The 26336-nt window shown below is 40.0% G+C and overlaps 1 protein-coding gene across 1 annotated transcript in view; it reads right to left on the reverse strand.

Annotated features, from left to right (window-relative positions):
- The window catches only part of abca12 (ATP-binding cassette, sub-family A (ABC1), member 12), a 195030-nt gene that overhangs the window by 23960 nt on the left and 144734 nt on the right, over nucleotides 1-26336 (reverse strand). The window contains exons 43-51 of the mRNA XM_051930259.1: nucleotides 25834-26080; nucleotides 25120-25209; nucleotides 20726-20819; nucleotides 19597-19721; nucleotides 16283-16370; nucleotides 14651-14759; nucleotides 9228-9282; nucleotides 7676-7853; nucleotides 7482-7597 (exon numbers count right to left, since the gene is read on the reverse strand). Coding sequence (XP_051786219.1) covers nucleotides 7482-7597; nucleotides 7676-7853; nucleotides 9228-9282; nucleotides 14651-14759; nucleotides 16283-16370; nucleotides 19597-19721; nucleotides 20726-20819; nucleotides 25120-25209; nucleotides 25834-26080 — 1102 coding nt within the window. The remainder of the gene's footprint in view (nucleotides 1-7481; nucleotides 7598-7675; nucleotides 7854-9227; nucleotides 9283-14650; nucleotides 14760-16282; nucleotides 16371-19596; nucleotides 19722-20725; nucleotides 20820-25119; nucleotides 25210-25833; nucleotides 26081-26336) is intronic.

The raw sequence follows: 26336 nt of genomic DNA on the forward strand, positions 1-26336 counted from the left end.
GGAATGCCCCTGTAAGTCAGCCTGCCTACTCAGAAAGTCTGGTGTGTTAAGTTCACCTTTAAATTATGACGTCAAACTAAAATGTCAACATACACTGAGAATGTTCATGAAAGCTGTAATATTTTTCTGTTTCTTAGCACTTCTGCATATTTGTGTCTGATTTAGTCAGCCATATACACAGTACTGTTGAAACTATCTGTGGACAAGTTGTTACGGTGTTTTGATGTGGAAAATTCTGTGTAATGTGTCATCAGCTGGTATTTATTCAGAAAAAGCAAAAAAAAGGCAAAAACAACAAAGGTTTGCCTACAGGTGTCCATATTGGTTTTCTGAATGTTTTACTGGAGGACAGTCAACTCGGGTGTGATGTCATTCCAAGATTCGACATCCAGCTTGAGGTAAATGGAATGCAGCATAACAGATTATAAAGAAACTGATCTTAGCCTGTACTACAGCATTCTGGAGTGGAAAATCTTCAGTTCTTGAACTACAGACTGTTTATATTAAGCTTGAATGAACCAGGATAAGTAAATTTACAGGACTTTCTAATAACTTCTTCATGTATTTCACCAATAACTTTAAAATATCTGATTCAGTTGGTTTATATCTGCAGCTGTTTCAATTACTCTATAACCTGAGAATAGAAATTAGGAAGAACCAGAGCCTGTTTCATATAGTTTATAACCTGGCAAAGGGAAAGGAGCACGAGGTACATACAAAATTCAAAGGCTCTGAGTAGAGTCATTTATCAAAAGTACAAGATAGCCAAATAAATGCGAATAATGTTACATGTCCCGTAGCCGCATATGTGCATTTTAACATAAATATATCTTTGTCCAAGGAACCAAAAAGGCAACAACAAAAGTGCAGTGTCATAAGAAGTGACGTCAGAGTTCAAGATGTGTGTGACCATTTCATCTGGACCTTGGAGCAAGGCTGTGGAGTCGGAGACAATTTTGGGTACCTGGAGTCGGAGTCAGCAAAAAATGTACCAACTCTGTCTCCTAATAAATTTAAATTGTAATGAAAAAAAAATACAGCGAGTTCAAATGTCCCATTTCACAAACAATAGTCATAATTAAGCACTTCTCTGATGTAAGAATAAAGCCCAGTGCATAGTTGTGTTACTACTAGTGTGAAGTTCAGCTGAGCTATTATACAACCTGACATTCACATATTGTAATGTGGATTAGATAGATAGATAGATAGATAGATAGATAGATAGATAGATAGATAGATAGATAGATAGATAGATAGATAGATAGATAGATAGATAGATAGATAGATAGATAGATAGATAGATAGATAGATAGATAGATAGATAGATAGATAGATAGATAGATAGATAGATAGATACTTATGGTACATTACAAAAAGTGTTTTCATTTTATTTCAGATCTAATATGTTTAACAAGTTCATTTGAGTGTAAACAAGTGTAATGATGTAGATGGAAGTGTGTGATATGGCCTGATGTGTGTTCAGGGGTTCTTGTCTTTTGTTTAAATTGGCCAATACAGTAGAGAGTCAGCTTCCAAGCCAGTAGTTCTGTGATTAAATTACGTGGATGTTGCCTTCCTTCAATCAACATGGAAGATATATTAGTATATTAAATACAGAGGAGCCAGAGTCAGAAGTACCGAAAACTAAGGAGTCGGAGTCGAAGGATTTATCTGCCGACTCCACAGCCCTGCCTTGGAGAACGTAACCTATAAATAATGCCGCTCACTAAGCCAAAAGCTGCCTAGGACAACATCCACTCCTTGACATTTGTGATTCACAGTAAGCTGTTTAAATCTTTTTTTTTTTTTATGCAATTTTATTTTCTATTATACTTTTCTTCTGTTGGTAGTATTATCATTTAAATTTACACCACATTCCTTGTATATTTTCTATACTTTGTCTTTTATGTAAATTGCGTATATAACAAATATTTGTAGTAATGCATTTTATTACTTTAAATGTTTGTGATGCACCATCTGTTGGAATGACAAATGCATTACAAAATACATTCCAGTAAGATGGTGCACTGCAAATGTTAACTTTAAAGTCTATATCAAGGGTGTCCAGCTACAATCCTGGAGGGCCGCAGTGGCTGCTGGTTTTCCTTCCTGCCACTGTCTTCATCAGGGGCTGATTTCTGCTGTTAATTGACTTCTGTTCCCCACGTTTTAATTGCCATGTTTTTAATGACGCCGTCCTCTGATTTTGTTTTTTTTTTTCTTCCTTAAACGGCAGCCAAACAATAATGAGATGTGAAGTGAGCCAACAGATGACCAGCTAACTCCAACCTATTTCTCTTCAGCCATTTTCATAAATGGTAGACAATTCTTGTTGTTAATTAAACCTGTTGTTTACCACCATGGCTTTCTGATGCTCTCATTCTGCCACAGCAGACATTTCCTAAACAGTCAATTTTTCATTTTTTAAAGAGAACCACCAAAAAGTTTTATGGACCTGAGCAGATCAGCGTTACTGAGACCTTCACCTTTCTTTATTTTTAGATATTGTATGATGGACATGGGTTAGCTGTCATGTGTTGGCTCACTTTGTATCATATTTTTTGACTGCTAATTAAGGAAAAAATCGATTAAGTGGGTTGCTTCTTAAATAGTAAGTCCATTACAAATAAAGAAAAAGTTAATTAATTATCAGCAGAAACTAGTTGCTAATTAAGAAAATTGTTAGAATGAAAGCCTGCAGCCCTCCATGATCGGAGTAGAACATCCTTGGTCTAAAATTGACTACTTGGATTTCAGCCCATCTTAGACCGGTAGTTTAAAATTAAATCTAAGATATAATAAAGTGTGCAGAAAATGAAAGGGACTCAACTTTGTGAATCCCCTGTAATACAATGTAAGTAATGCTAATAATCAGCTGTAGGAAGGTAGCAGTTAGTTGGCATGAATTCAGCCCATCCAGACCACCCAGTCATTGGTTTTAACAATTTAAGGAATGGAAAGGGGATGCAACTATTTTGTAGAATGGAACACACATAAAAACTAAAAGTAATGGACAACCTGTTTATTAGGGGGAAAAACTAAAAACAAAACAAGACCAAAGGTAATGATAATTAGCAACGACTTTTAATTGTAAAAGACAAATCCCAACCAAGGATGAATCAAGTCCTATTGATTTTCTAGGTATATAAAGCCTATTAAACATTTATGGTGCAGTGCTTGTGAGCCGTTTCCGCTCATCTCTTTTTGTTTGGTGCCAGTGAATAAGTTTGTGTTTGATAAATGGATGCACTTTTGCTGAGCTACACTGAATCCCATATTCCTTCTCAGTTCAATGTTATTAAAAATATCTCCAAGTGTTTCTAGGCTGATTAAAAAACAATGAATTCCTTTTCTTTTCAACAAATACACCTTGCCAAACAATGCGATAAGGGCATCTCTGAATTAATTTTTTTTTTTCCTCAATGTCGGTAAAATGCCACATGCAGCAGAGTCTTTGGACAATTAGTGCTAATTATCAATGTCAGCTGTTCAGGAAGGATGCTGACAATGACATTACACTGTCTGTCTTGTTTTATTTTTGACAATATTTTATTTTTTATTTTTTTTTTTTGCTGTTTGGTGAAACTTTTCACACCTATGTAGTATTAACCTAAACCAAAGCAGACACTGCTAAAAAAATAATCATTGTGTGCGGTGTCTTTATCCATTGATTTATAGAGCCTGGTGTTTAATTACAAAGGCTTGGGGACTAACAAAATGGCGATTAAGTGACTTTGGGGCTGACTGTCTGTAGCAGGGGGTCTGCAAAGTTGGCCCTGGAGTGGCTGCAGGTTTTTGTTCTAACCGGACTATTTATTTAGAAACTGAAAGAGAAATGTTGGACGTTAACACATTTTTCCTTTTTTGCCTGTGCCTCGCCCCTCAGAAACTTTAAGCTTTGCATTTCACTGCTGATCACATCTGCCACCTGTGTCTTTTAAATGTCCCCTGACACTTTTATCATCATGTTGTGGGTCTTCCCTCCAGTTTACTGTCCATCTAATATGTTTTCTGTCAATATTCCCCTTTTGTCTGACAGATTTCTTCTCCTGGAACTCTCCTCTCTTACCTTGATATTTATCCAGCAGAGGTTATTTTTCCTATCCAGGCACCATCTCCACTTATCTCATTTTAGCTTCACGCTGGAAATCTCCTGACCCACTTTCTGTAAATCCCCTTTGTTCAATCTAACCCTACTTGAACTTTCAGCAGCACAAATCAATGGATCATGTTGGGTCAATGTAGAAAAGTGGCAAACTGCTGTGCACTTGATTCAGAGTTAGCTGGTGAGCAATCCGTGTCATGCCACTAATCTTACCTGCTAAATTCTCACATTTTTTTCTTCCTTTTCTCTGCTGGGGCTCGCTGTGTCTGTCTGCTTGGGCATCAGTTGCTTTTAATTCAATATGAAACTCTTCTTACAGGACAGTTTTGGAGGTTTGGGTGTGTGGGTTTGTTTTTAATGATGATAATCTGTTCCTCTTTCAAAAAATTCCTAAATGTGTTTTTGTGATTTCTGGACTTAAAAATTTTGATCACAAAAAAGGAGCAAATAAAGGGGCAGTTAAGCAATCATGTCTGTAATAAGAATATAAAAGAAGCCATTACTCGAGCTACTGTATGCAGTATACGGTACACTGATGAGCCAAAACACTCTTAACTGCCTGCCTAATATGCTGTTGCTCCTCCGTGTATTGACCCACTGAGTCATGAACTCTACAAGGCCACTGAAAATGTCATGTGGTATCTGACACCAGGATATTAGTAACAGATTTTCTCATTCCTGGTAAGTTGAGAAGTGGAGTCACTGTAGATCAGATTTGTTGCTCCATTACATCCCACAGATGCTTAACAGGATTTGAGAAGGCCAAACAATTTGCGCAGTGAGGCAGTGCTGAAAAATAACATTTCCATTAGGGGATAGCATTGCCATGAAGTGGAGTTTAAGGGACTGGTACATATCGATTTAAATGTCCACATCTTCCCAGCAGAACACTGCACAAAACATCACTCCCAACACCAGCTTGTCTTCTTCCCACAGGGCATACTGGTGTTATCTCTTCCCCAGATAAATGACGCTTACATACCCCAATGTGATACCACAGGTTCATTGTAGCAACCGACATTATTCCATTTCCATGTTCCACTTGTAATGCATATTCATTGTATCAGCTTTCATTCATCCATGTTCCATTTAGCCAAGTCCCAGTTATAATGCATGTTCATCAAACCAGCCGACCTTCTTCCATTAATCCAAATTACAATTGTAATGCATGTTTCTCATACCACCTGACCTTCTTCCATTTATCCAAATTCCAGTTGAAATGCATGTTCATTGTACCAGATGACTTTCTTCAATTAAACCAATTTCAAGTTGCAATGCATTTTCATTGTACCAGTTTACACTCTCTTAATCCAAGTTCAAATTGTAATGCATTTTCCTAGTACTAGCCGACCTTCTTCCATTAAGCCAAGTCCCAGTTGTAATGTATGTTCATCATACCAGCCGACCTTCTTCCATTAGTCCAAGTTCAAGTTGCAATGCATTTTCATTGTACCAGTTTACACTCTCTTAATCCAAGTTCAAATTGTAATGCATGTTCATTATATCAGCCGACCTTCTTCCATTAATTCATATTCGAGTTGTTTTGCATGTTCCTAGTACTAGCCCACCTTCTTCCATTAACCCAAGTTCCAGTTGAAATGCATGTTTATTTTACCAGCTGACTTTCTTCAATTAATCCAAGTTGAAATTGTATTGCATGTTCATTGTACCAGCTGACATTCTTTAATCTAAATTCAAGTTGTAATGCATGTTCATCGTACCAGTCAACCTTCTTCCATTTATCCAACTTCCAGTTGTTAGGGTTAGGTTGAGGTTACCAGGGTTAGGTACATGTAGCTGAGGGACAACAGCTGTCCCTTGGAATTCAGTCCTTAGATATGCTGCTTGTCCTCCCTTACACTTAGTGAGGAATTATTCATTTTTACTTTCTCCTCCCGACTTCTCTCCACTCACCCCTTTACTTTTCATATCATTCTAAGGCCAGGTTGTTGTAACTTGGGATGTTGGCCTGTCTGTTCTTATAGAAATTCCATTGTTTTAGTTATTTGGGGTAAAGTTGTGAATTTCCCCTTGGGATTAATAAAGTATCTATCTATCTAAAGTTAGGTTAGGTTATATTAGGGTTCTCATGATCTCCATCCACATCACTCCAGTTTGAGTTATTTTTGGCTTCATGGGTGCCCAGAAATGCATCGGGTGCATTGACATAAATGTTTTGAGATTTTCTCACACAGATGTTCTTTCATGTTTACACCTTTTGGAACGTGTTTTTGTAACTGTTGTGTCTAATTTCTCTCTTCCAATTTTCATCTCCTTATTTTGCATTGTTTTTAATTTGGATCGAGGGGATCATTAGATTGGTCTAAGGGATCCGAGTTAGGGTTGGTGTCTTTAAATTTAGGCCATGCATTAATTTTGTGGAAGTGAGGGTATTATTTTTAGTATTGGTAGTGGCTAAAAATGTCATTGTCCTTTCACACCCCATGTGTGCCATACTATGTGTGGAGACTTATTTCCCTGGGGGCAGTCTCTGGTTCAGACTGGGGCTCCAAAGAAGAATCTGCCTGGAAAAGCTGGCTCTTCACTCCTGGTCCACTTCCTGAACCCAATTCCGGTTAGGGTTAACCCATAGTAGCAGAGTTGGATACACTTTGTGCTGTGACATTTTACTCCTGTAACACATTATTAAAATATTTCACAATATTTCACTGTAGCCCCTCTGTTGGTTCATACCAGGTGGGAAAGCCTTCATTGGTAGCGCAGCTACTTTGCAGTAAGAAGTGTGAGTTCAATTCCCTGGTCCTCCCTGCATGGAGAGTGCTTTGAGTAGTGAGAAACGCGCTATATAAATATTATTATTATTGTTGTTATTATCATTATTATTATGATCAATGAATGTTGGTCACCCAACACCTTGTTTGAAGGTTTGTGGTGATTTTGCTTCACAGACCACTGTCAGGAGGTGCTCGCCATGGCTGACAGTAAGCACCACACAAGCTTTGTCTTTTCGGAAGTGCTCTGACCCAGTCATCTGTCCATAATGATTGGACCCTTATCAAAGTCACAGAGGTCCTTACACTTGCCTCACTCTTCTGCATTTAACACATTAACTACGATTATCACCGATTTGAACATGCACTATCGTTACAAGATCATCAACATCAATTGTTTAATGTGGGCATGCTCATTATAGTTTGGCTCATCAGTTTGTACTCCTACATTGTGAGTTATGTTATACAGTAGTACAGTGTGTCCAGATGTTCCATTTGAAACTGTCCATAACAGGAATATGCAGGTTCAAGTTTTAGCCTTCCGGAGTGCAGAGATGAGTTTTATTGCACATGCATTCAAAGTATATAATGTTCAACTAAATCTCCATTAAGTATTGTAAGCATATTTTAAGATAGTTACATACCCAAATAAAATCAGCAGTACAGACACTGCTCCCAAATTTTGTTGATTAGTGAAGGCTGGCAACTGGAAGGCAGCAATCATAGCTATGGACAGAGCTACTGGTATCAGGTACAGTGTCTGAGGACAAAAAAATAAAAGTAAGTAAGGCACTATAAATGATACGCTTTAGAGGTAGTGATCAAGCTATTAGCTTACCATGTCATAGAAGAAATTAATGAGCCAGTAGAACATCTCCCCGATTCCAGAGATGTTCTGTAGGAGCATACATCCTGTCTGCTGCTCTTTGACCTCGTAAATTACAAAGCTGGCTGTCATGATGGAGTAGCCCGTTAGGATGCAGAGGGCTACCAGCGTGTTCACCGTGTTTTGAATACTGCAGATGAATAGGAGAGAAGTTAAAAAAACAAAAAAGAAAGGAGGCCATAATATGGATAGGTGGACATGGAATACAAGACTAATGGCAACCAAGAGCCCAGGGTGGTGTAGTAGGATAGGCAGAAGTTTATACCATGAGTTGTAAAGGTGGTCAAATTAATGCTGTAGACTAGAGAAAGTAACTAAGGGAATACTATATTGATAGGTGGCTGTCAAACATGGAACTATGGGGCAAAGGCAGAGACTGAAAAATGTGGAAAATCCTTGCACTTGCATTACTATAGAATGAGGTAATTGAACAACTTACATATGTAGGTAACAGACATTAGATGAATATTGACAAGAGGAGACCATTCAACCCAAAAAAGCCTAATTTTTACCAAAATAACTTCTAATCGAGGTTTGATGGCCCCTAAAGTCCTTCTGACTATTATACTGTTGCTGTGCAAAACGCTTCCTAAATAAAATCTGGATGTACACTGAATGGCTGCAAGTAGAAAAGCAGCAGGTCTTTCTAATACAATGTGCTTATACATTAATACGTTTTGTCTTTTTGTCTGCCTTTTAAAAAATTAGACAGGTAAGTCTTTAGGTTCTAAAGTTCCTCATGTGACCATACCACCTGGGCAGGAGGATATGAATAAGAACAGCCAAAAATCAAATAGGTAGAATCACAATGTAGCACCAACACAACCTTCTTTGCTGTTGAAGTACAGGGGTGATTGTTGTGACTTAGGAGTTCCAAAGCACATCAGTCCCAATAAATTCCAATGTATGTAGTCCCAAACCCTTCCAAAAATTGTCACCAGAGGGGAAATGGTGAACTCAACAGGTAACAAGAACAAAAACAGAACTTTAGAATAATAAAAAGGTTTTATTTCCACCAAAATGTGTCAAACAGTGAAGCTCCATAGGGCACAAAGGATTTGCCTCAACAATGAAATAATCACAGTCCCAAAAACCACATATACACAGAAGGTCAAAAACCCAGAAAAATACAAAAAAAGCACAATAGAATCACAAAAATGCACCAGATCTCCAAAGTGTATTCAAACTGAACTGCCGGGAACTGTGGGTGACCTTCTGGATTTATGGGATGAAGGACAGTTCTCATGTTTTCATGGAGAATGAAGGTAAAAAAAAGATTCTGATATAACTCAAATCAGAGGTGCTCAAAAAGCTGTACAATGACAAACGATAAGAAAAAAGTTCATGGGCAAAATAAATCTCAAGTTACTCCTGTCGCATAAGCCACTTGTCAGAAATCCAGTTGTTTGCTTAACACATGCATATTTTGTTAAAATAGTACAGTTCGTCCTATTGTAAGTTGCAGGTATTTATAATAATATTATATAAGGTAATGTATACTTACGCAGCTACATCAGCTTGGACTTTTCCAGGGTAGGGCTGACTAAACACAGATATCCCTGAAAAGATTAAAAATAGGGAAATATGGAGAATAGGCTTTTTCTCCTTCATTACCTAAGTTCTTAATAAAAAATATATATATATATATTAAAACCAAGCACTCTTCGAAAATTGTGTTAGTCCATAGGCTTCTAAGATGGCTACACCCAATTAGATTAACTTTGTGTAAAACATACACTGTACGGAATAAGAAAGAAGATTTACTCCACCATAAGGATTCAGATTGGGGCGAAATGATGAAATTGGAGGCATGAGGTAATTAATAAAACACAAAAGTTAATTATTAATAAAGTCAGTGATCTAAAACAGCATCCAGAAGTAGGCAGGCAGATGGTCATCTAATATATAATAAAAGCCTAGTGCATCTGTGTGTGTGTGTGTGTGTCTGTGTCCATTCCATACGAATAATCTGATGGGTCAGTTTGTCTTTGGTTGTTTAATGGTAGGCACAATAGCACAATACTGCCGGGGTGAAAAGTTCAGCTCCTGAGTATGACAATTTCGTTTGAATCTTTATTAAAAATTGAGTTCAAATGGACACTTCAATGACAGCAAAGTGAATAACTTACTGAGCGATGTCACTAAATACTAACGAGTGACCTACGGAGAGCAATCACAAGAATACAAATGCTAAGTGATATTATGTTATATATTAAGTACTCACTGAAACCTGGCTTAGTAAATCTGACACTGTTCCCCTAGCTGAGGCGTCACCAGATGGATACACATTCCTTCATAAATCTAGAGATTCTGGTTGAGGAGGAGGCCTTGGGATAATTCATTGTGACAAAATGTAATCGCTTCAAAAATGTAGGCAACTTCACATACTTTGAGGCATTCATTTTAAATATTAAAACAGATTCCAACACAATTGTAGTGCTAGTCTACAGACCACCAGAGCCATATTCATTGTTCATGACTGAATTTGACACCCTTTTATCTGATTTATCTATAAATTTTGATGACATAGTGTTGATGGGAGATTTTAATATTCACATTGATGTGGAAACTGACACTTTTAGCAGATGTTTTACTTGTTTGTTAAATTCAGTAGGATTTTGTCAGATTGTCAAAGGTCCAACTCATAATCATAACCACACATGAGATTTAATTATAACTTACAAAGTTGAAATTTAAATACAGTGATCCCTCGCAATATCGCGCTTCGCCTTTCGCGGCTTCACTCTATCGCGGATTTTATATGTAAGCATATTTAAATATATATCGCGGATTTTTTGCTGGTTCGCGGATTTCTGAGGACAATGGGTCTTTTAATTTCTGGTACATGCTTCCTCAGTTGGTTTGCCCAGTTGATTTCATACAAGGGACGCTATTGGCAGATGGCTGAGAAGCTACCCAACTTACTTTTCTCTTTCTCTCTCTTGGGCTTTCTCTGATCCTGACGTAGGGGGTGTGAGCAGGGGGGCTGTTCGCACACCTAGACGATACAGACGCTCGTCTAAAAATGCTGAAAGATTATCTTCACGTTGCTACCTTCTGTGTGCAGCTTTTAAGTATGCTGCACGGTGCTTCGCATACTTAAAAGCTCAAAGGGCACGTATTGATTTTTGACTTTGTTTCTCTCTCTCTCTGCTCCTGACGGAGGGGGTGTGAGCTGCCGCCTTCAACAGCTTTGTGCCGTGGTGCTTCGCATACTTAAAAGCCAAACAGCCCTATTGATTTGTTTGCTTCACTCCTTTGAAGAGGAAGATATGTTTGCATTCTTTTAATTGTGAGACAGAACTGTCATCTCTGTCTTGTCATGGAGCACAGTTTAAACTTTTGAAAAAGAGACAAATGTTTGTTTGCAGTGTTTGAATAACGTTCCTGTCTCTCTACAACCTCCTGTGTTTCTGCGCAAATCTGTGACCCAAGCATGACAATATAAAAATAACCATATAAACATATGGTTTCTACTTCGCGGATTTTCTTATTTCGCGGGTGGCTCTGGAACGCAACCCCCGCGATGGAGGAGGGATTACTGTATTACTCCATTGAAAGAAGTTATTTTCGATCTCTACATAATTACGTTTGATTTGGTTGTGCCCTTACCAATATACTCATAGATTTCAAAATTTATAGATACTTTGAGGAAGTCAAGTATAATTTTGGAAAACCATTTAGATCAGTTAACATCACATTGAGAGATGCTTTGGAAAAGGAACTGTGGAATGGCCAATAGGGGGAGGCAGCTCGATGGCCAAGGTCTCCAGGACTCTGAACAAATCCAAATCGTATTATGGGATATCATCAACTCATGAATTCTGCTCTGTACTTGTAATATTTCTATTGCACTATTATATTGTATTGAGGATTACTTGTGTTCTGTTATGTGTATTGTAATGTATTTACCCCCCTTTTTTTTGACACCCACTGTACATCCAACCAACCTGGAATGGGGTCTGTCTTTGAACTGCCTTTCCCGAGGTTTCTTCCGTTTTTTCCCTACACTGGTTTTTTGGGAGTTTTTTCTCGTCTTCTTAGAGAATCAAGGCTGGGGGGCTGTCAAGAGCCAGGGCTGGTTAAAGCCCATTGTGGCACTCCTTGTGTGATTTTGAGCTATACAAAAATAAATTTTATTGTATTGTAAATGTTTTCACAGCAGATAATGGGGTTCTTGTCTACCATTGGTAGTAGTCACAAAGTGGTGTGAGGGACAAACCAGGCCTCCCTGCTCCCTTGCCTGGTCAAGAGGTCATGATAAAGGAAAGTCAGTGCGGGAGCAGCAATATGCCACTTCCATGCCAGGGCGTGGACACGGAAGGATGCTGCAGCAGTAAGTACGCCAGGGCTGGTGACCCAGCATCCATGGAGAAGGGACTCACTGGTTGGGTTTAGGAGGCTGGAAGGACAGGACAGTTGGTAAATGTATGCTTTGGGTAGAGCGTATCCCCCTCCCCATACAGTGGGTGGCAGCTTCCCATCTTTGCAAGTACCAGTATGGATGCCTGAAGGGCAGCATGGGTATTTTGGTCCCATGGGGCAGCCCTCTCGGGTTCTATGGTTTCGGGCTGCCAGATGTTAATTACACAAGAACCAGGGTGGACCTTCCTGACCAGGAGGTGCTTCCCAGGGGCAATGGATTCAGCACAGAATTCTGAATATTATTGGTCAGTTTGGCTATGGTTACTCAGTGGTAGGGATGATGACGCAATACTTCAGGGGTGTGAAGTTAATTTCCTAATTGTGTCATTTTTTTTATTATTTTACAAAAAGAGCATTTCAACAACAACAAAGTGAATAACTTGCCAAGCAGTGTTGGGTTGCTAAATACTAACAAAGTGCAACCTGAGTTGCTTTCAAAGATGGGATAAGTATTTGTAAGAATATAAGTAATGTTTTCACAGCGGGTAATAAGGGTCCTTATACCAGAAAGTGGACAGGAGGTCGGCATTGTGCTTGAAATGACCGACTCAGAAAAACAGGCTGTATGGGAACGCGATTTGAGGAAGTGCCAGAAAAGAGAGGTTGAGACATGTGAGGATACCAGATAAAGGCATGGGAGGAACGCTGAGGGTGAATGTTGAACAACAGAGGCTGAGGCATGCCATGATATCAAGGAGAGAAGCAGGAGGAACACTATTATTACATTTATTGTATTAGCAGTCTTTGAGAGGTAAGCATAGCTTGTTATGTATAAAATAGCAGAACAAGCAAAAGAAACAAAAATAAGAGACAAATACAAAATCCAAAAAAGCAGCGAAAAAGAGAAAATTGCTAGAGAACAAAAACAAGTCAGAATTACTAGGGATCTTGGGAAAAGACTCACGCGAGGAGCTTCTGTCAAGCCGCCTCTTATTTCACAGGTTTCTCCTATCACTATCATCAGTGTTTCACAACCTTTGTGGCATCACAACCCAGTTTTTAATATGCCAGCATGTTTGCTATCCTTAGAGTCTCCCCCTATCAGGGAAGTGGGGTCCTGTGCAATTGCTAGAGCATCATATCGTTAGATGAATCAAGGGCAATCATCAATGCTTTTCCTTCTTGGTGAATCAAGCTCAATCTTCACAGGGGTGCCTTCCAAGATCAACCGTAATCCACCTGTGATACTGCTGCTGTGAATCAAGTACAGACATCACAGCAATGGGGGAGGGTGAGTTGTGTCTGGGGTGGGCCGCAGCCCACCTGCAGTGCTGCCATGGCTCACAGGTTAGAAACGCTGAGTCAGATTTTTCAGCAATTTTTATGTACTTAATAAATGTTTCCCAACACTCAATTGTTTTTTTCAGAGTATTTTGATTTGTTCACTTTGGGAATATTTTTCCTCAAAACATAAATTCCATTAGGGGACTTCACCTAGTGGATTGCTTTCTCTGGCTGTCATCTGCTCTTTTGTGACTCATCCTCTTTAAAAGTTTTGCGTAAAAAGATCATAATTAAAAGTTGGAGGAAATGACGCTGACATTCATAAATAAGAATCGTGGTATGTATAAATTTCTGAGCACAAAATTCAAAGAGGCATTCAAATGCAACCAGTTAAAAAATATTATGGTCAGCAGGTGTTTATAGGGTAAAATCTCAGCGAATTTATGAAACACATTGAAAAGTGATTGAGTAGCATAAGAACGAGGGAAGCTCAGAAGTCAGCACTTTTGCTGAAGGGCAAATTAATCTTCAGTCTGATCAACCTGCTCAGCGAAGTCAAACCACTGTACCTCGAGAAACCCGAAAATAAGTGACTGAGTCATGTGACGGCAGTGCACCTCCAGAGCTCTGCAAGTACAGCTGAAGTAAAATTTGATTGACAGTTACCTTACCCCCCTAGACCCACCCACAATGCCTCCAGTCTGCAGTAACCCTTCTCAAGCTCCCCTCCACTTGCAAGAATGCAACGACTTCCAAGTAAACCATGTGACATAAACGTGCAATCTTATTGACTGCTCAGCAAAGCTCCTAAATCATGATTTTTGGGCCAAGTATAGAAGAACTGCATGTGTTTTTCCGCCTTTTTTTATGAAAAATTAATTTTCTGTAATGATTTGAAATGGACGTTGCTCTAATGAGTTTTTTTTTTAACATTAGTTCTATAGGAAATTGGCCAGGACCAACAAAAATTGTTTAAAGGAGGAATTTGAATTTGACCTGTATATACAGTATATATTTGTATATACACACTTTTATTTTTCTTCTCTTGAGTTTCTGTAAGGTTTAATTTCCCCTTGAGGGCAAATAAAGTATATCGAGTCTAACCTAATCTAACATTTATGATCCACTTCTCTCAAATTATAACTTTGTAAATATGCTTACATGTTTTCATATTGTAAACCACACAGTAGATACAAAGGAAAACATTTACTACAGTTTAGGATCTTCAATGACAACCATTTAATTAAAATAAAATCTTAAAAAGGATTTTGTGTATACCATATTGTGAAGCGTTCAACCCTGAAGGCAGATTTGTTCTCAGAATGAAGTTGTTGAGGCTGTTCAAGTAGGCAGGCATAGAGTGATACCCTTCTGGATTGTACCATATCTAGATGAGGGTGGATAAAAGGAGAGAATTATGATTGCTTTACTCAGTGAAATAAACATTTGCTCAGTTTAAAGTTCAAACATCAAGGATTTAAAAATCTATGATATAACAAAATGCTACTGTCTTTGTGTGTGTGCTTGTTTGTGTGTGTCCAGTTTCTGAGCAATGTGATTGGTCAGTTTGGCCTTGGTCTGATTAGTCAGCTAACGGTGGTCTGCTTGGTCTGTTTCGTCAGCTTGGCTTTGGTTGCTCAGTGGTAGGATAATGCCACAATACATTAGGGGTGTGAAATTCAATTCCTGAGTGTGGCATTTTTGTTTTAATCTTTACAAAAAAGAGGAGTTCAGATGGAGAATTTCAATGACAGCAAAGTGATGTCATTAAGCATTAACAACCTCAGTCACCTCTGGAAAGTATGCACAAGAGTACGAATGATGTTTTCACACCGGGGGCAAATCTACCGTTAATGGTAATCACAAAGTGCTGTAAGGGACAAACTGGCCTCCAAGCTCCCTTTCCTGTTCAGGAAGCCATGATAATGGTAAGTCAGAAGGAGAGCGTCAATTTTCCCCTTCCATGCCTTGAAGTAATAATAGTGACTGCACGCTGTGAATACCTGGAGCTGAAGGTGGCAGAGTTAAAGATGTTAAGATTTGCATTGAGTGTGACTAGGATGGACAGGATTAGAAATGAGGACATTAGAGGGTCAGCTCAAGTTGGATGGTTGAGAGACAAAGTCAGAGAGGCGAGATTGCGTTGGTTTGGACATGTGCAGAGGAGAGATGCTGGGTATATACTGAGAGAAGGGTGCTAAGGATAGAGCTGCCAGGGAAGAGGAAAAGAGGAAGGCCTAAGAGAAGGTTTATGGATGTGGTGAGAGAGGACATGCAGATGGCAGGACAATATGAAAGAAGATGATCTGCTGTGGCAACCCCTACCACAACAAGAAGAAACTATGAATACCGAGGGGCATCATTTAGGTAACTCCAGCGGCCCTTGCTTCTGGAAGGTCCGCATTATAGACTCTGACGGGCACCCTTTGCTAAATAAAGGGGTGTGTGGTCCAGACACTGAGTATGGACACCGAGGGGCGTTGTTTATGTAACTCAAGCAGTGTGGTATGGACATCGAGAGACACCGTTGGACTACCTCCAGGGCTGTATGTGGGCTTCAACCGGCACTGACGGCAGCAATTTACTTTACAGAAAAACTTCACACGCCCATCGATGCTGGCAAGAAGAAAAACCAAAAAGAAGTTGCCACTGTGTTAAGCATTCTGCAGTCACAAATGTCAGCTATTGCGTGCTGAAAGACCACAGTATGAACGTAAGCCCTGTTACAACAAATGTTGTTTTTTGTTCCTGAGCACTTCATTCTAACGGATCATTTGACTTGCAATTCATCAAGCGTCCACTCTTTCTCTCATCCACGAGTGTTACAGGTCATTTATTTCCCTGATTAATCTACTTGTGTCACTTCTATTATTTTGCAAGCGGTTCTAATGGACATTCAAATGCACATACCTTCGTTAACGTCCTGCTGCTGGGCACATTATTGATATCCATTTTGAGACTTGGAGGCAAGGACTGTCCAAAAGACCATCCACCATACCTGTGGGTTATTTGAAGATATGGTTAAAAATATAAATGAAACATATCAGCATTTTTGGGTGTCTCCCACCACACCGAGTATACTGTATGCACACACAACTTGAAACACAAACCAAGAAGGTTGACTATAATGAAAACACAAAGAATCAAATCGAACCTGACAACAGATACATCAAAGCCTCTGGCTGCCTCATGGGCCTCACTTTACTATAATACGGGGGACAGCTCAGCCACATTCCCACCTCAGACGCAGTGTCTAAAGCATTTTGTTATGTGGAGTTTACTTCCATAATGGAGTCAAAATATTAACAGTGAAGAGCAAAGGTGACATGGCTGCCATCAAAAGTGGTTGTCAGTAAGTCGTGGCTTAAGTACCCAAGTCTCCTTGGGTTTGATGTGACCATCTTCACACACCTCTATTTGTGGATTTTCTGTCTCTTCTCTGGAGGTCCTCTCCAGTTCTGTCAGGTTAGATGGAGACCGTTGGTGGACAGGCTTTTTTCTGGTCAGTCCAGAGATGTTCAGTTGGGTTCAACTCTTAGCTCTAGCTAAGCCACTCAAGAACATTTACAGAGTTGGTCCTAAGACACTCCTGTGTTGTCTTTGCTTTGTCCTGTTGGAAGGTGAACCTTTGGCCCAGTCTGATGTCCAGAGCACGCTGGAAAAGGTTGTCATTAAAGATATCTCTGAACTTTGTTCCATTCAGCTTTCCCCCCACCCTGTCTCGTCTCCCATTCTCTGATGTTGCCACCATCATGCTTTACTGCTGGAAGGGTATTGTCCAGGCAATGAACAATTTCTGGTTTCTTCCAGACATCATGTTTCAGAATTGAGTCCAGAAAGTTCATCAGACCAGAGAATCTTGTTTCTCATAGTCTCAGAGTGTCTTTGGTGTCTTATTGCAAACTCCAAGCAGGCTTAACAGCATCATAGGCCCCCAGGCAAAGTAGAGCACTGGGACCCGTGTTTTGATAGAAAAATAGAAACATACATAGGCATCAGAAACAATGTTGGCCCCTAAGCTTGTGGGGCCCCCGGGCAACTGCCCAGTGTGCCCATGCATTAAGACAGCCCTGCAAGCAGGCATTCATGTGTCACCTGTACACTCTGTTATTGTAGTGGTGTTTGTCCTTCTGGATGTTTCTCCATTCTGCACACAATTTCTCTGGAGCTCAGCCAGAGTGACCATTGGGTTCTTGGCCATCTCACTTACCAAGGTCCTACTGCCCAAATTGCTCAATTTGACCAGACAGCCACATCTAGGAAGAGTTATGGATGTTCCAATCCTCTTCCATTTGAGAGTTATGGAGTCCACTGGGCTCTTTGGGACCTTCAATACTGCAGAAATACTTTTATAGACTTCTCCAGATCTGTGCCTCCACACAATTCTGTCTCTAAGCTCTTCTGGCAATCCCTTTGCCATCATGGATTGTTTTTTGATAACTGAGGGGCTTCCTCTAGGCAGCAGTGTGCCTTTTTCTAATCATGTGCAATCCACTGAACTGACCTCAGGTGGACTCCAAGCAAAGGTGTAGATTCACCAAAAGAATGAGATACACCTGCAAAAGACTAGCTGCAGAGCTCCACTCCATTGAGAAGGTTGTCACCTTACATTCTCCATCAGCGACACACCTGGTTACAATATGGGAGGAGAGTTATTGAACGCAAGTTGAGCAAACCAAGTGACAAAAATCCAATTGCTTCTCCAACTGAGCTACTGAATTGCAGATCTGTGGAGATTTGCAGCTGGACCCATTTGTACACCTGAACCACATGTCAACTATCCTAGCAAATGAAACGCCTCTGGAGTGACCTGAAAATGGCTGTCCACTGTAAGTGCCTGAGAGGAAGGACAGGCATCCTGGCCAGGATGGGGGATAATCTCTTGCCTGGACTGGATGCCTTAATGGAAGGACTGCTGGAATGGAGACACAACCCGCCCGATGTTGGACTGGCTCAGTTGGATTCCAGGAACAGTTAATACCTCCAAACAGAAGGTGGCAGTTTTTCTCAAGGCTGATCCTGATCAGGAAACCATAGGGATGCATAGTAATTGGAGTCCAGAAGTGTAGGGTCCTTTCAGGGTCCTTGGGTACCACCAGAGGGCACTGTCAGGGAGAGGACAATGCTGGTTTCCACGTAACCCGGAAGTGTCCCCAGCCGGCAATGTGGAGACACTGCAAGAAGTTCCTGATTTTGAGAGCCTTCCGACTACCCGATATGAGGCAGCAGGCAACACTCTTAGAGGACGGAAGGAGGAAGAATTTGTTTATTTGTATTGTGGCTGATCTTTACCCAGGTATTTATTGCTTTGGATGAATAAATATCTTTTATTTAAATCCAGAATCATGTTGCACATTACTGTGTCTGAGGTTTGTGGCACCACCTGACCGAACTTGAGAGAATCTGCAGAGAAGAATGTTAGAAAATCTCCAGATATGCAGGTGTATGAAGCTAGTCATGTCAGACCAAGAAGACTCCTGGCTGGAATGGCTGCCAAACGGGATTCAACTAAGTACAGAGGAATATGTCTGAATTGTTTTTTTTTTTTTGTTTTTTTTTTGTCGGAGTGATATTCACATTTTTTGTGTTTTGTTTTTCTTTATTTTTTTAATAAATTTGCAAAAAAACTCCTAAAGTCCTGTTTTTCCTTTGTCATTTTGGTGTGTTGAGTGTTACTTGATGAGGAAAAAATGATTTTCAATAATTTTAGCACAAGGCTACAATACAACATAATGTGAAAAAGTGAAGGAAGCTGAAGACTTTGGCTCTGTCAAACTATCGTTTGAAAAATTAAGTGTTTGGGTGATGTTGGGAGAAAAGCATAATACGTGGTGGAAAATCCACACAGACATGGGGAGAATGTGCAGACTCCACACAGACAGCAATAAGCTGTGACATTCCACTGTGCCTTCCCAAAAATCCAGTACAAATCTAACAAAACACGTGTCATACTGTCATTTCTAGATTGATGTCTCTTCTCAGGGTGATGCGCCCCCTGAGGCAACAGTGGAGGGATATTATCTCAGGCCACTGGATTATGTGGCAGCAGAGCTGAAGACCTCCATTGGCTCAGGCCCCTTCATAGTTAGCAGCCCGACTGGGCATTCTTATGGCACTTTCTCTGTCAGCCTTGTGACATTGTACAGTGTATTTGTTTGCGTAATCGGATTGCCAGAAGTACTGAACTTGAGAGTGACTGCACTACAGCATTCAAAGAAGAGTACCTGTCCTGCACAAATTGATTGGCGGTGGTCAGCAGGTAGGGCTCAATGGAAACATCTGACAAGTTGTACAACATTTGCGAGGAAAAAGTCTGTTTCTGCGCAGGCTGGTAGTTGTTTGAGCAATTCTGAAAAGAAAAAAGACAGCACAGATTAAATCCATTCGACCTGTGCTTCAGATCAGGTAATCCACCTGAAACTAAGCATGTTCGGGCAGGGGCAGTACTTGGATGGGAGACCATCTATGAAAAGTTTGGGTAGCTGCTGGAAGAGGTGTTGGTGGGGATGCCAGCAGGTGGTACTTACCCTGTGGTCTGAATGTGGATCCCAATGCCCCAGCACAGCGACAGGGCCACTGTGCTGTAAAAATACAATACAATTTATTTTTGTATAGCCCAAAATCACACAAGAAGTGCCGCAATGGGCTTTAACAGGCCCTGCCTCGATGATGGTATTTCTGATGAGATGTAAAAACTAAGTGTTCCTGACTCTCTGTGGTCATAAAAGATACCTGGACATCCTTCATAAAGAGTAGGATGTATCCTGATGTCCAGGCTAAATTACCCATCATGGCCTACGTACTCATTCTGGCCCCTTTCAATTGGCCGTCTCTCTCACCACTTCACCACCTAACAGGTAATGTGTGGTGAGTGGACTGGCACAAAAATGGCTACCGTCGCATCATCTAGGTGGATGTTACAAATTAGTGGCGGTTGAAGTGGCTTCACACTCACTGAAGCGCTTTTAGTTCTTGTGCTTTATATTCTCTGGTTTCTAATTCTTTGCTTTGTCTTCTTACTACGATTATTTTTTATAGTGTTTGGGTAGCAATGAATAACATGACAGATCTCTGCTGTCAGCCTTGGCTTTGGCTTATGTTTCCTCGCTTGGTCATCTCCATTTCCCAATCTGCCCTTCTTAGTGTAAAGTGTAGCTTGTGGTGTCTGTGCAGACAATCCTTACAATTGGGCAAAATTCAAAATAAGCCTGCCTTGTATACCAGGCTGCTTCCATCAGTCAGTACAACTTGCAATGGAACACTAACATTGACAAAAGTCATACGACATTCACTACAAGTGCTGCAAACTTTATAATCAATGTCAAAAAGTATAATTATTTCTGGGGTTTTTACCATTAAGGATGAATTGCAAGCACAAACTGGAAACACAGTTGGAGGTTCACCACTGGACGGCCAGCTTCCCAGATTGCTACTCGATAGGCAAGACCTACCAAAACAAAATGAGATCAAATGATAATGCAGTATATGATAGACAGAACACCATGGAGAACATAAAGATTTAGAGCACCATATGCACGTCATGTATATTGAAAGAAATATAACCAAATGTGGTTAATTGTTGTGAAAACATCTTTCTAGACACGAGTCTTAATGTTCCTTGACTCTATGATGGCCCCAGCCTGGGTTATGAGGTGTTCAAGGAAGAAGAGATGGGTCCAGGTGCATGGGAACCAAAAGTGACTTCACTCTACAGCCTTCAGGTGATCACTGGATCTGAGGTGGAATCAGAGGAGGGGCGTTTGGTGACAGCGCCAACCCTCAGCCTGGGGTGACATTACTGGATGACAAGCCTTGAAGTTGTCTCCCAAATGTATGTGTGTGCTAGATAGATAAATAGATGGTGGACTGACTGCCCACTGCCCCCTTAGATAGATAGATAGATAGATAGATATGAAAGTCACTATATGATAGATAGATAGAGCTTCCTGCACTCCTAATTTTGACCAAGAGAGTCCAGGCAAGGCAAGACAGTCGGAAGCCTCAAACCAATTCAGTGACCTTAGACATGCTGAGGCCCGTAAGATGACGCCCCTATCAGTGGCATCTATTAGACTCCGCCCACTTCCCAAGAGCCACTCCCCATGTTTTGCTGCTGTACTGATGCCTATATTGCATGCCCGTCATATCGATTTCAACATAACTTTTTTGTGTGAAAAACTTCAATGAATCAATTTTCAAGGTAAAGCAACACATCGCATTAAAAATATCTACTGAGTCCAGTTAGTAAATTATTTAATTGTGCAGTTATACAAGAGGAAAAATAAACGTTGTCGTGTTTGTCACATGAATACAAGGAGGTTCTGGGCCTCATAGTGTCTGAAGTGCTCGGTTTTGTTGGAGGCCTAAAACTGTCCTGACTGCAGCTGGATATACTTCTCACCTTTGCACGCACGTACTGACTTCAGTAAATTAATCCTTACCGGTTGTTGTCCCTCTCACTGACTGCAAAGAGGTCTGCAGTTCCTCTGTCATTTCAAACTATTTTGTTATTCCTTTCACAAAAATCAGCAGCTGTGCTGCGTCACAAGCATCACGGCTCTCATCCAAGGACAAGAAGTCGACATTTTCTACCGTGCGTTTCAGCTGTAGTACCAGATTCTGTACAGTTTCCTCAGTCTATCTTGTAATTGTTCAGCGTGAGAGGGACAGTCGATGTTCAAACTCATCCCTCTTCTCTGGGGAGAGGATTGCCGCCAACTTCAATAAGCACTCTTTAACAAATTCAGGTTTGCTTCTTTTGGCAATTTTCTTGAACTACTATATACGAGGGTTGTCTGGGTTCCGTGCGGAATCACTCGAAATAAGTAGCCAAGGATTTTTTTTTCTATTTTTCTCATGTACTTCGATCCTTTTTAAACTTTTTCCAAGTATTCACCTCCAACATCAATGTACTTTTGGGCTCTTCTGACCCACGCCGCAAAACACTCACAAAAGTCCTCGATTGGCCATTGTTGAACTTGTCAAGGAAAAACTTGCACCATTCCACGCAAGCTTGCTTTTGTTCCACGGTCAGCAGCCTTGGAACCCATCGGGCACATTTCTTTGTAAAGCCAAGATCTCGTCGAATGATGGTGTCGACAGCATACCGGGTCATCCCAAGTTCCAGGGCAATTTTCCTGATGGTCACACGACCATCTTCTTCCAGGAACTCCTTCACACGATCAGCATTTCTGCCATCAGTCGAACTTTGCGGTTTCGGTTCACGTTCTTCATCGTCAAAGTTGAAGTGGCCTGTGCTGAAGCGCTGGAACCACTTAAAAACCATCATCTTCTTTGGAGCATTCTTCTTGAAGATGCGAGAAAGTTTTTGGCAGCACTCTTTAGCTGTTAAACCATCAGAAAAGTCATAAAAAATCATCACTCGAAAGTCACGCACGCACGGAGTCAGGAGCTTCGCCGCTAGCGCCGGCTGCGCACTCTTAGTTCGTTTGCTTCTCCTGTTCATTCTGAAGGAAGAGAGCGAGCAAAACATCTGAACACAAACATGCAACCACTTGAATAATCCCTCTACACAGCAGAACAGGTTTCGGCAGGCTGACACTCGACAAACAATAAAATTCCGCGCAGAACCCAGACAACCCTCGTACAGTAGCTGCTTTTTACTGTTCCTTCCTTTGCTGTATGAAGATTTTTCTGTTTTTGCAGTTTAGCTAACAATTCCCCCTGCATTCCTCAGCTTCTCTTCAGATAAATTTCTGTATTTTTTGTCGTGTTTACTCTCATGGTGATGGCTCAAGTTGTAGTCTTTGAATGCAGCAACGTGCTCTTTGCATACTGAGCAAATGCTGCTAACCTCCATGAAAAAGTACTTGGGCGTCCTTAATTTGGTGAATGGTCTGTTTTCCGCATCAACTTTTGATTTTTTACCACTCATTTTAGTGTCTTTGCACAATATACAGATTAACAACAGGTGTTGTCTTCCTCTGTTCAATATAACATGAACAATCAGCACCCTTTCTCTGAGGTAATCTCCTGCAGTTTCCCTCTTTTATATCCCGTCCTTTCTGTGATGTAATCTCCCACAATTTCCCATATATATCAATTTGCCCGGTCACATCTAGCTGTGATGCAGACTGACACACCCAGACAATTACCTGCTGTCCACATCTTCCAGGCTGCACTCGGCCCATGGGCCGGGTCTAAGGAGAATGTTCATCCAGTAAATAATTCTGTTTCTAACCTAGCTACTGCAAAAATACAGGTAATCAGTTTATAAGATGAATAGATAGAAAGAGAAACACATAAAATATATAAACAGTAATGGAAAGAAAAGGTCCTCTCTGAAGTATAAAATGTAGACATATTAGATCAGGGGTCCTCAATCACAGTCCTGGAGGGCCACAGTGGCTGCAGGTTTTTGTTCAAACATAGTTGCTTAATTAGAAAGCAATTCTTGCCAATAATTTAATTTCATGGCTTGTTAGTTGCTTTAATTCTGCTATGTCAGGTCATTCTCATATCCTAGATATCTCAGTCCTTCGCTTTTTTCTCTTCACTTTCCTTCCAAGTATTTAGTTAAACCCAATAGTGCACAATAAATACACACAGAGGTGTAAATGGTAACAAGCTGAATGGAGAAATGCTGCTCTCGTTTGTCATTTGCATGTTATTGCTAATTAGGAGCAATTAAAAACCAAGAATAGAGCTGTTTAAGACTAAAATAAGTAATAAGGGTTCAAAAATCTTAACGAAGTGAAGCAGAAGTGTTTCTTGAGCAATAAGTGCTTCTTATTAAGCAAATGGGTTGGAGCAAAAACCTGCAGCCACTGCGGCCCTCCAGGATTGTGATTGAGGACCCCTGTATTAGATGGTTAGACAGACAGATGGAAAAGGCACTCTATCTATCCATCCTTTCATCCATTTTCTAAGACCACTTTTTTCTGATCAGGGTCAGGGGAACTGGCGTCTAGTCAGCAGGCATTTTAGACAGAAAGAAAAAGCATTATATAGATGATAGGAAACGTGATATATTAGGCTGATAAAAAGGCACTATATAAAAATAATAATGTGATATAAAAGACAAAAAAAATTCTAAACTAAAGAAAAGGGTACTATATTAGATAGAAAAAGTGTTATATAAAAGAGCAAAAAGGCAGCATTAGACAGATAAGGTATAATATGATTACATCTTGCCTGAAGAAGGGGCCTGAGTTGCCTTGAAAGCTTGCATATTGTAATCTTTTTAGTTAGCCAATAAAAGGTGTCATTTTGCTTGGCTTTTCTGTATGTAATTTAGAGAAAGTTTAAAGATGGAACTACATATAAAATGAAAAATTAAACATAGAAAAGGAAAAAACAATTTATAAAGCATTATAAAGTAGTAATGTTTGTATCCATTTTAAAAACAATTTATTGAAAACAGGATAACTGCTTCGACAACTTCAGGCTTAAATTTATTTTTCAGTAGGTAAAGTGCTTTATCGACTTTGTCCACAAGGTGGCAATAAAACTCCATTTTTGTTCCCCAGAAAGTCCCCTTCATTTGTAACTTTCCAGTCTTCACTTGACACAAAAATGCAGCACAGCGCAGATTTAAAAATCATATTAAAAATAACTAAGTATGATTTCAGGTTAGCAAGAACTATTTTCTTATTTGATTGTTTATAAAGTGTTCACTTAATATAGGAGAGATTCCATATAAAGGTTTGTGTTATTAATATAATTAATTATTCAAAATTGTTCCAAAAGGGGATTGTGTCTGAAATAAAATAAAGAGGCATACATACTTGCTTCCAGAATTTTCTAAGCAGAAGTTGTCTATGCCGGGAAATGACATCATTGTGCTCACTAAAGGATAAGCACTTGAATTCTGAATCCTGCCATACAGAAAAACAGATATAAGGTAATATATTAATTATTTAAAATTCAGCTTTTCTAGGTATAACTTGTGACTATTTTCATCAATATCATACTTTCATAATGACACTTTAAACACAGAGTGGTTTAAAGAAATAATTCCTTAATAATTGATAAACATATAAAAAAATACAATAAACATAATGACATAAATGAACTAAGCAATATTAACAAAAAAATGAATTAAAGATCTCAACTGAAAGTGAACAAATAAAGTCAAAGAGAAGGAATAAATACATAAGCCAGGGCACAAATCCTCACTAAAACATAACTTTTGAGGATAAACGTTATCTGGTCCTTAAGACTTCAGCCTTTCTGAGCCACACAACACTTCTCTCTCTAAAATTTTCAAATCACCAGCCTCCTCGGCGGTCCCTGTTACTGTTGAGAAGTTAACGACTTTTGGATGTTAGTCCAATAGATTGTCCACAGAGGTACCCACGTATCACAGCACCAATGCCACACCCTTAGTTGAGAGCCACAAGTTAAATCCCTTAGTAACACAGTTGTAGGCAAAGGTGGAAATGTCAGGTATGGAGAAGCATTCAAAATGGCTTGAATCCGCTCAACTGGGATTTACTTACCCAAAAAACGTAGTTTGCTTTGTCGTGCCATACATAGAGGGCATGAGCTCAAGCGCAGGATAAGTTTGAACTCCAGTTTTAATGGTCGCAAGCCCCATGGCAGCGATGACAAACAGCACGGGCAGGAGGAGCTGAGCAAACAAGCCTTTCCAGTCCCGGAGAGAGTGTTGCAAGCGTTTCACCAGGACAGCCAAGATCTTCTGACCGAGCAACGATATTCCTGTCACAGAGGAGTTGCCCTTCAGAGCTAAACAGAATGAAAAGAAACCAAACAAAATTACATTAAATATGGCTTTATTATTTGAAGAAGACGTAATAGAAGGAAGAGGAGTTTCCGTGTTGTGAAAAAGTATTTGCCCCCATTCTAATGTCCTCTGTTCTTGCATATGTTAAATAATGAATAGCCTTAGACCAAGAGTCTCCAACACATAGCTCGTCAAAGGGTTAATGAATTCTACATAAATTTGAAAACTTGATTAGTCAAATTAGGGGAGGACGATCAT

Source organism: Erpetoichthys calabaricus, chromosome 8 (assembly GCF_900747795.2).
Source record: "Erpetoichthys calabaricus chromosome 8, fErpCal1.3, whole genome shotgun sequence".
NCBI classification, from domain to species: domain Eukaryota; kingdom Metazoa; phylum Chordata; class Cladistia; order Polypteriformes; family Polypteridae; genus Erpetoichthys; species Erpetoichthys calabaricus.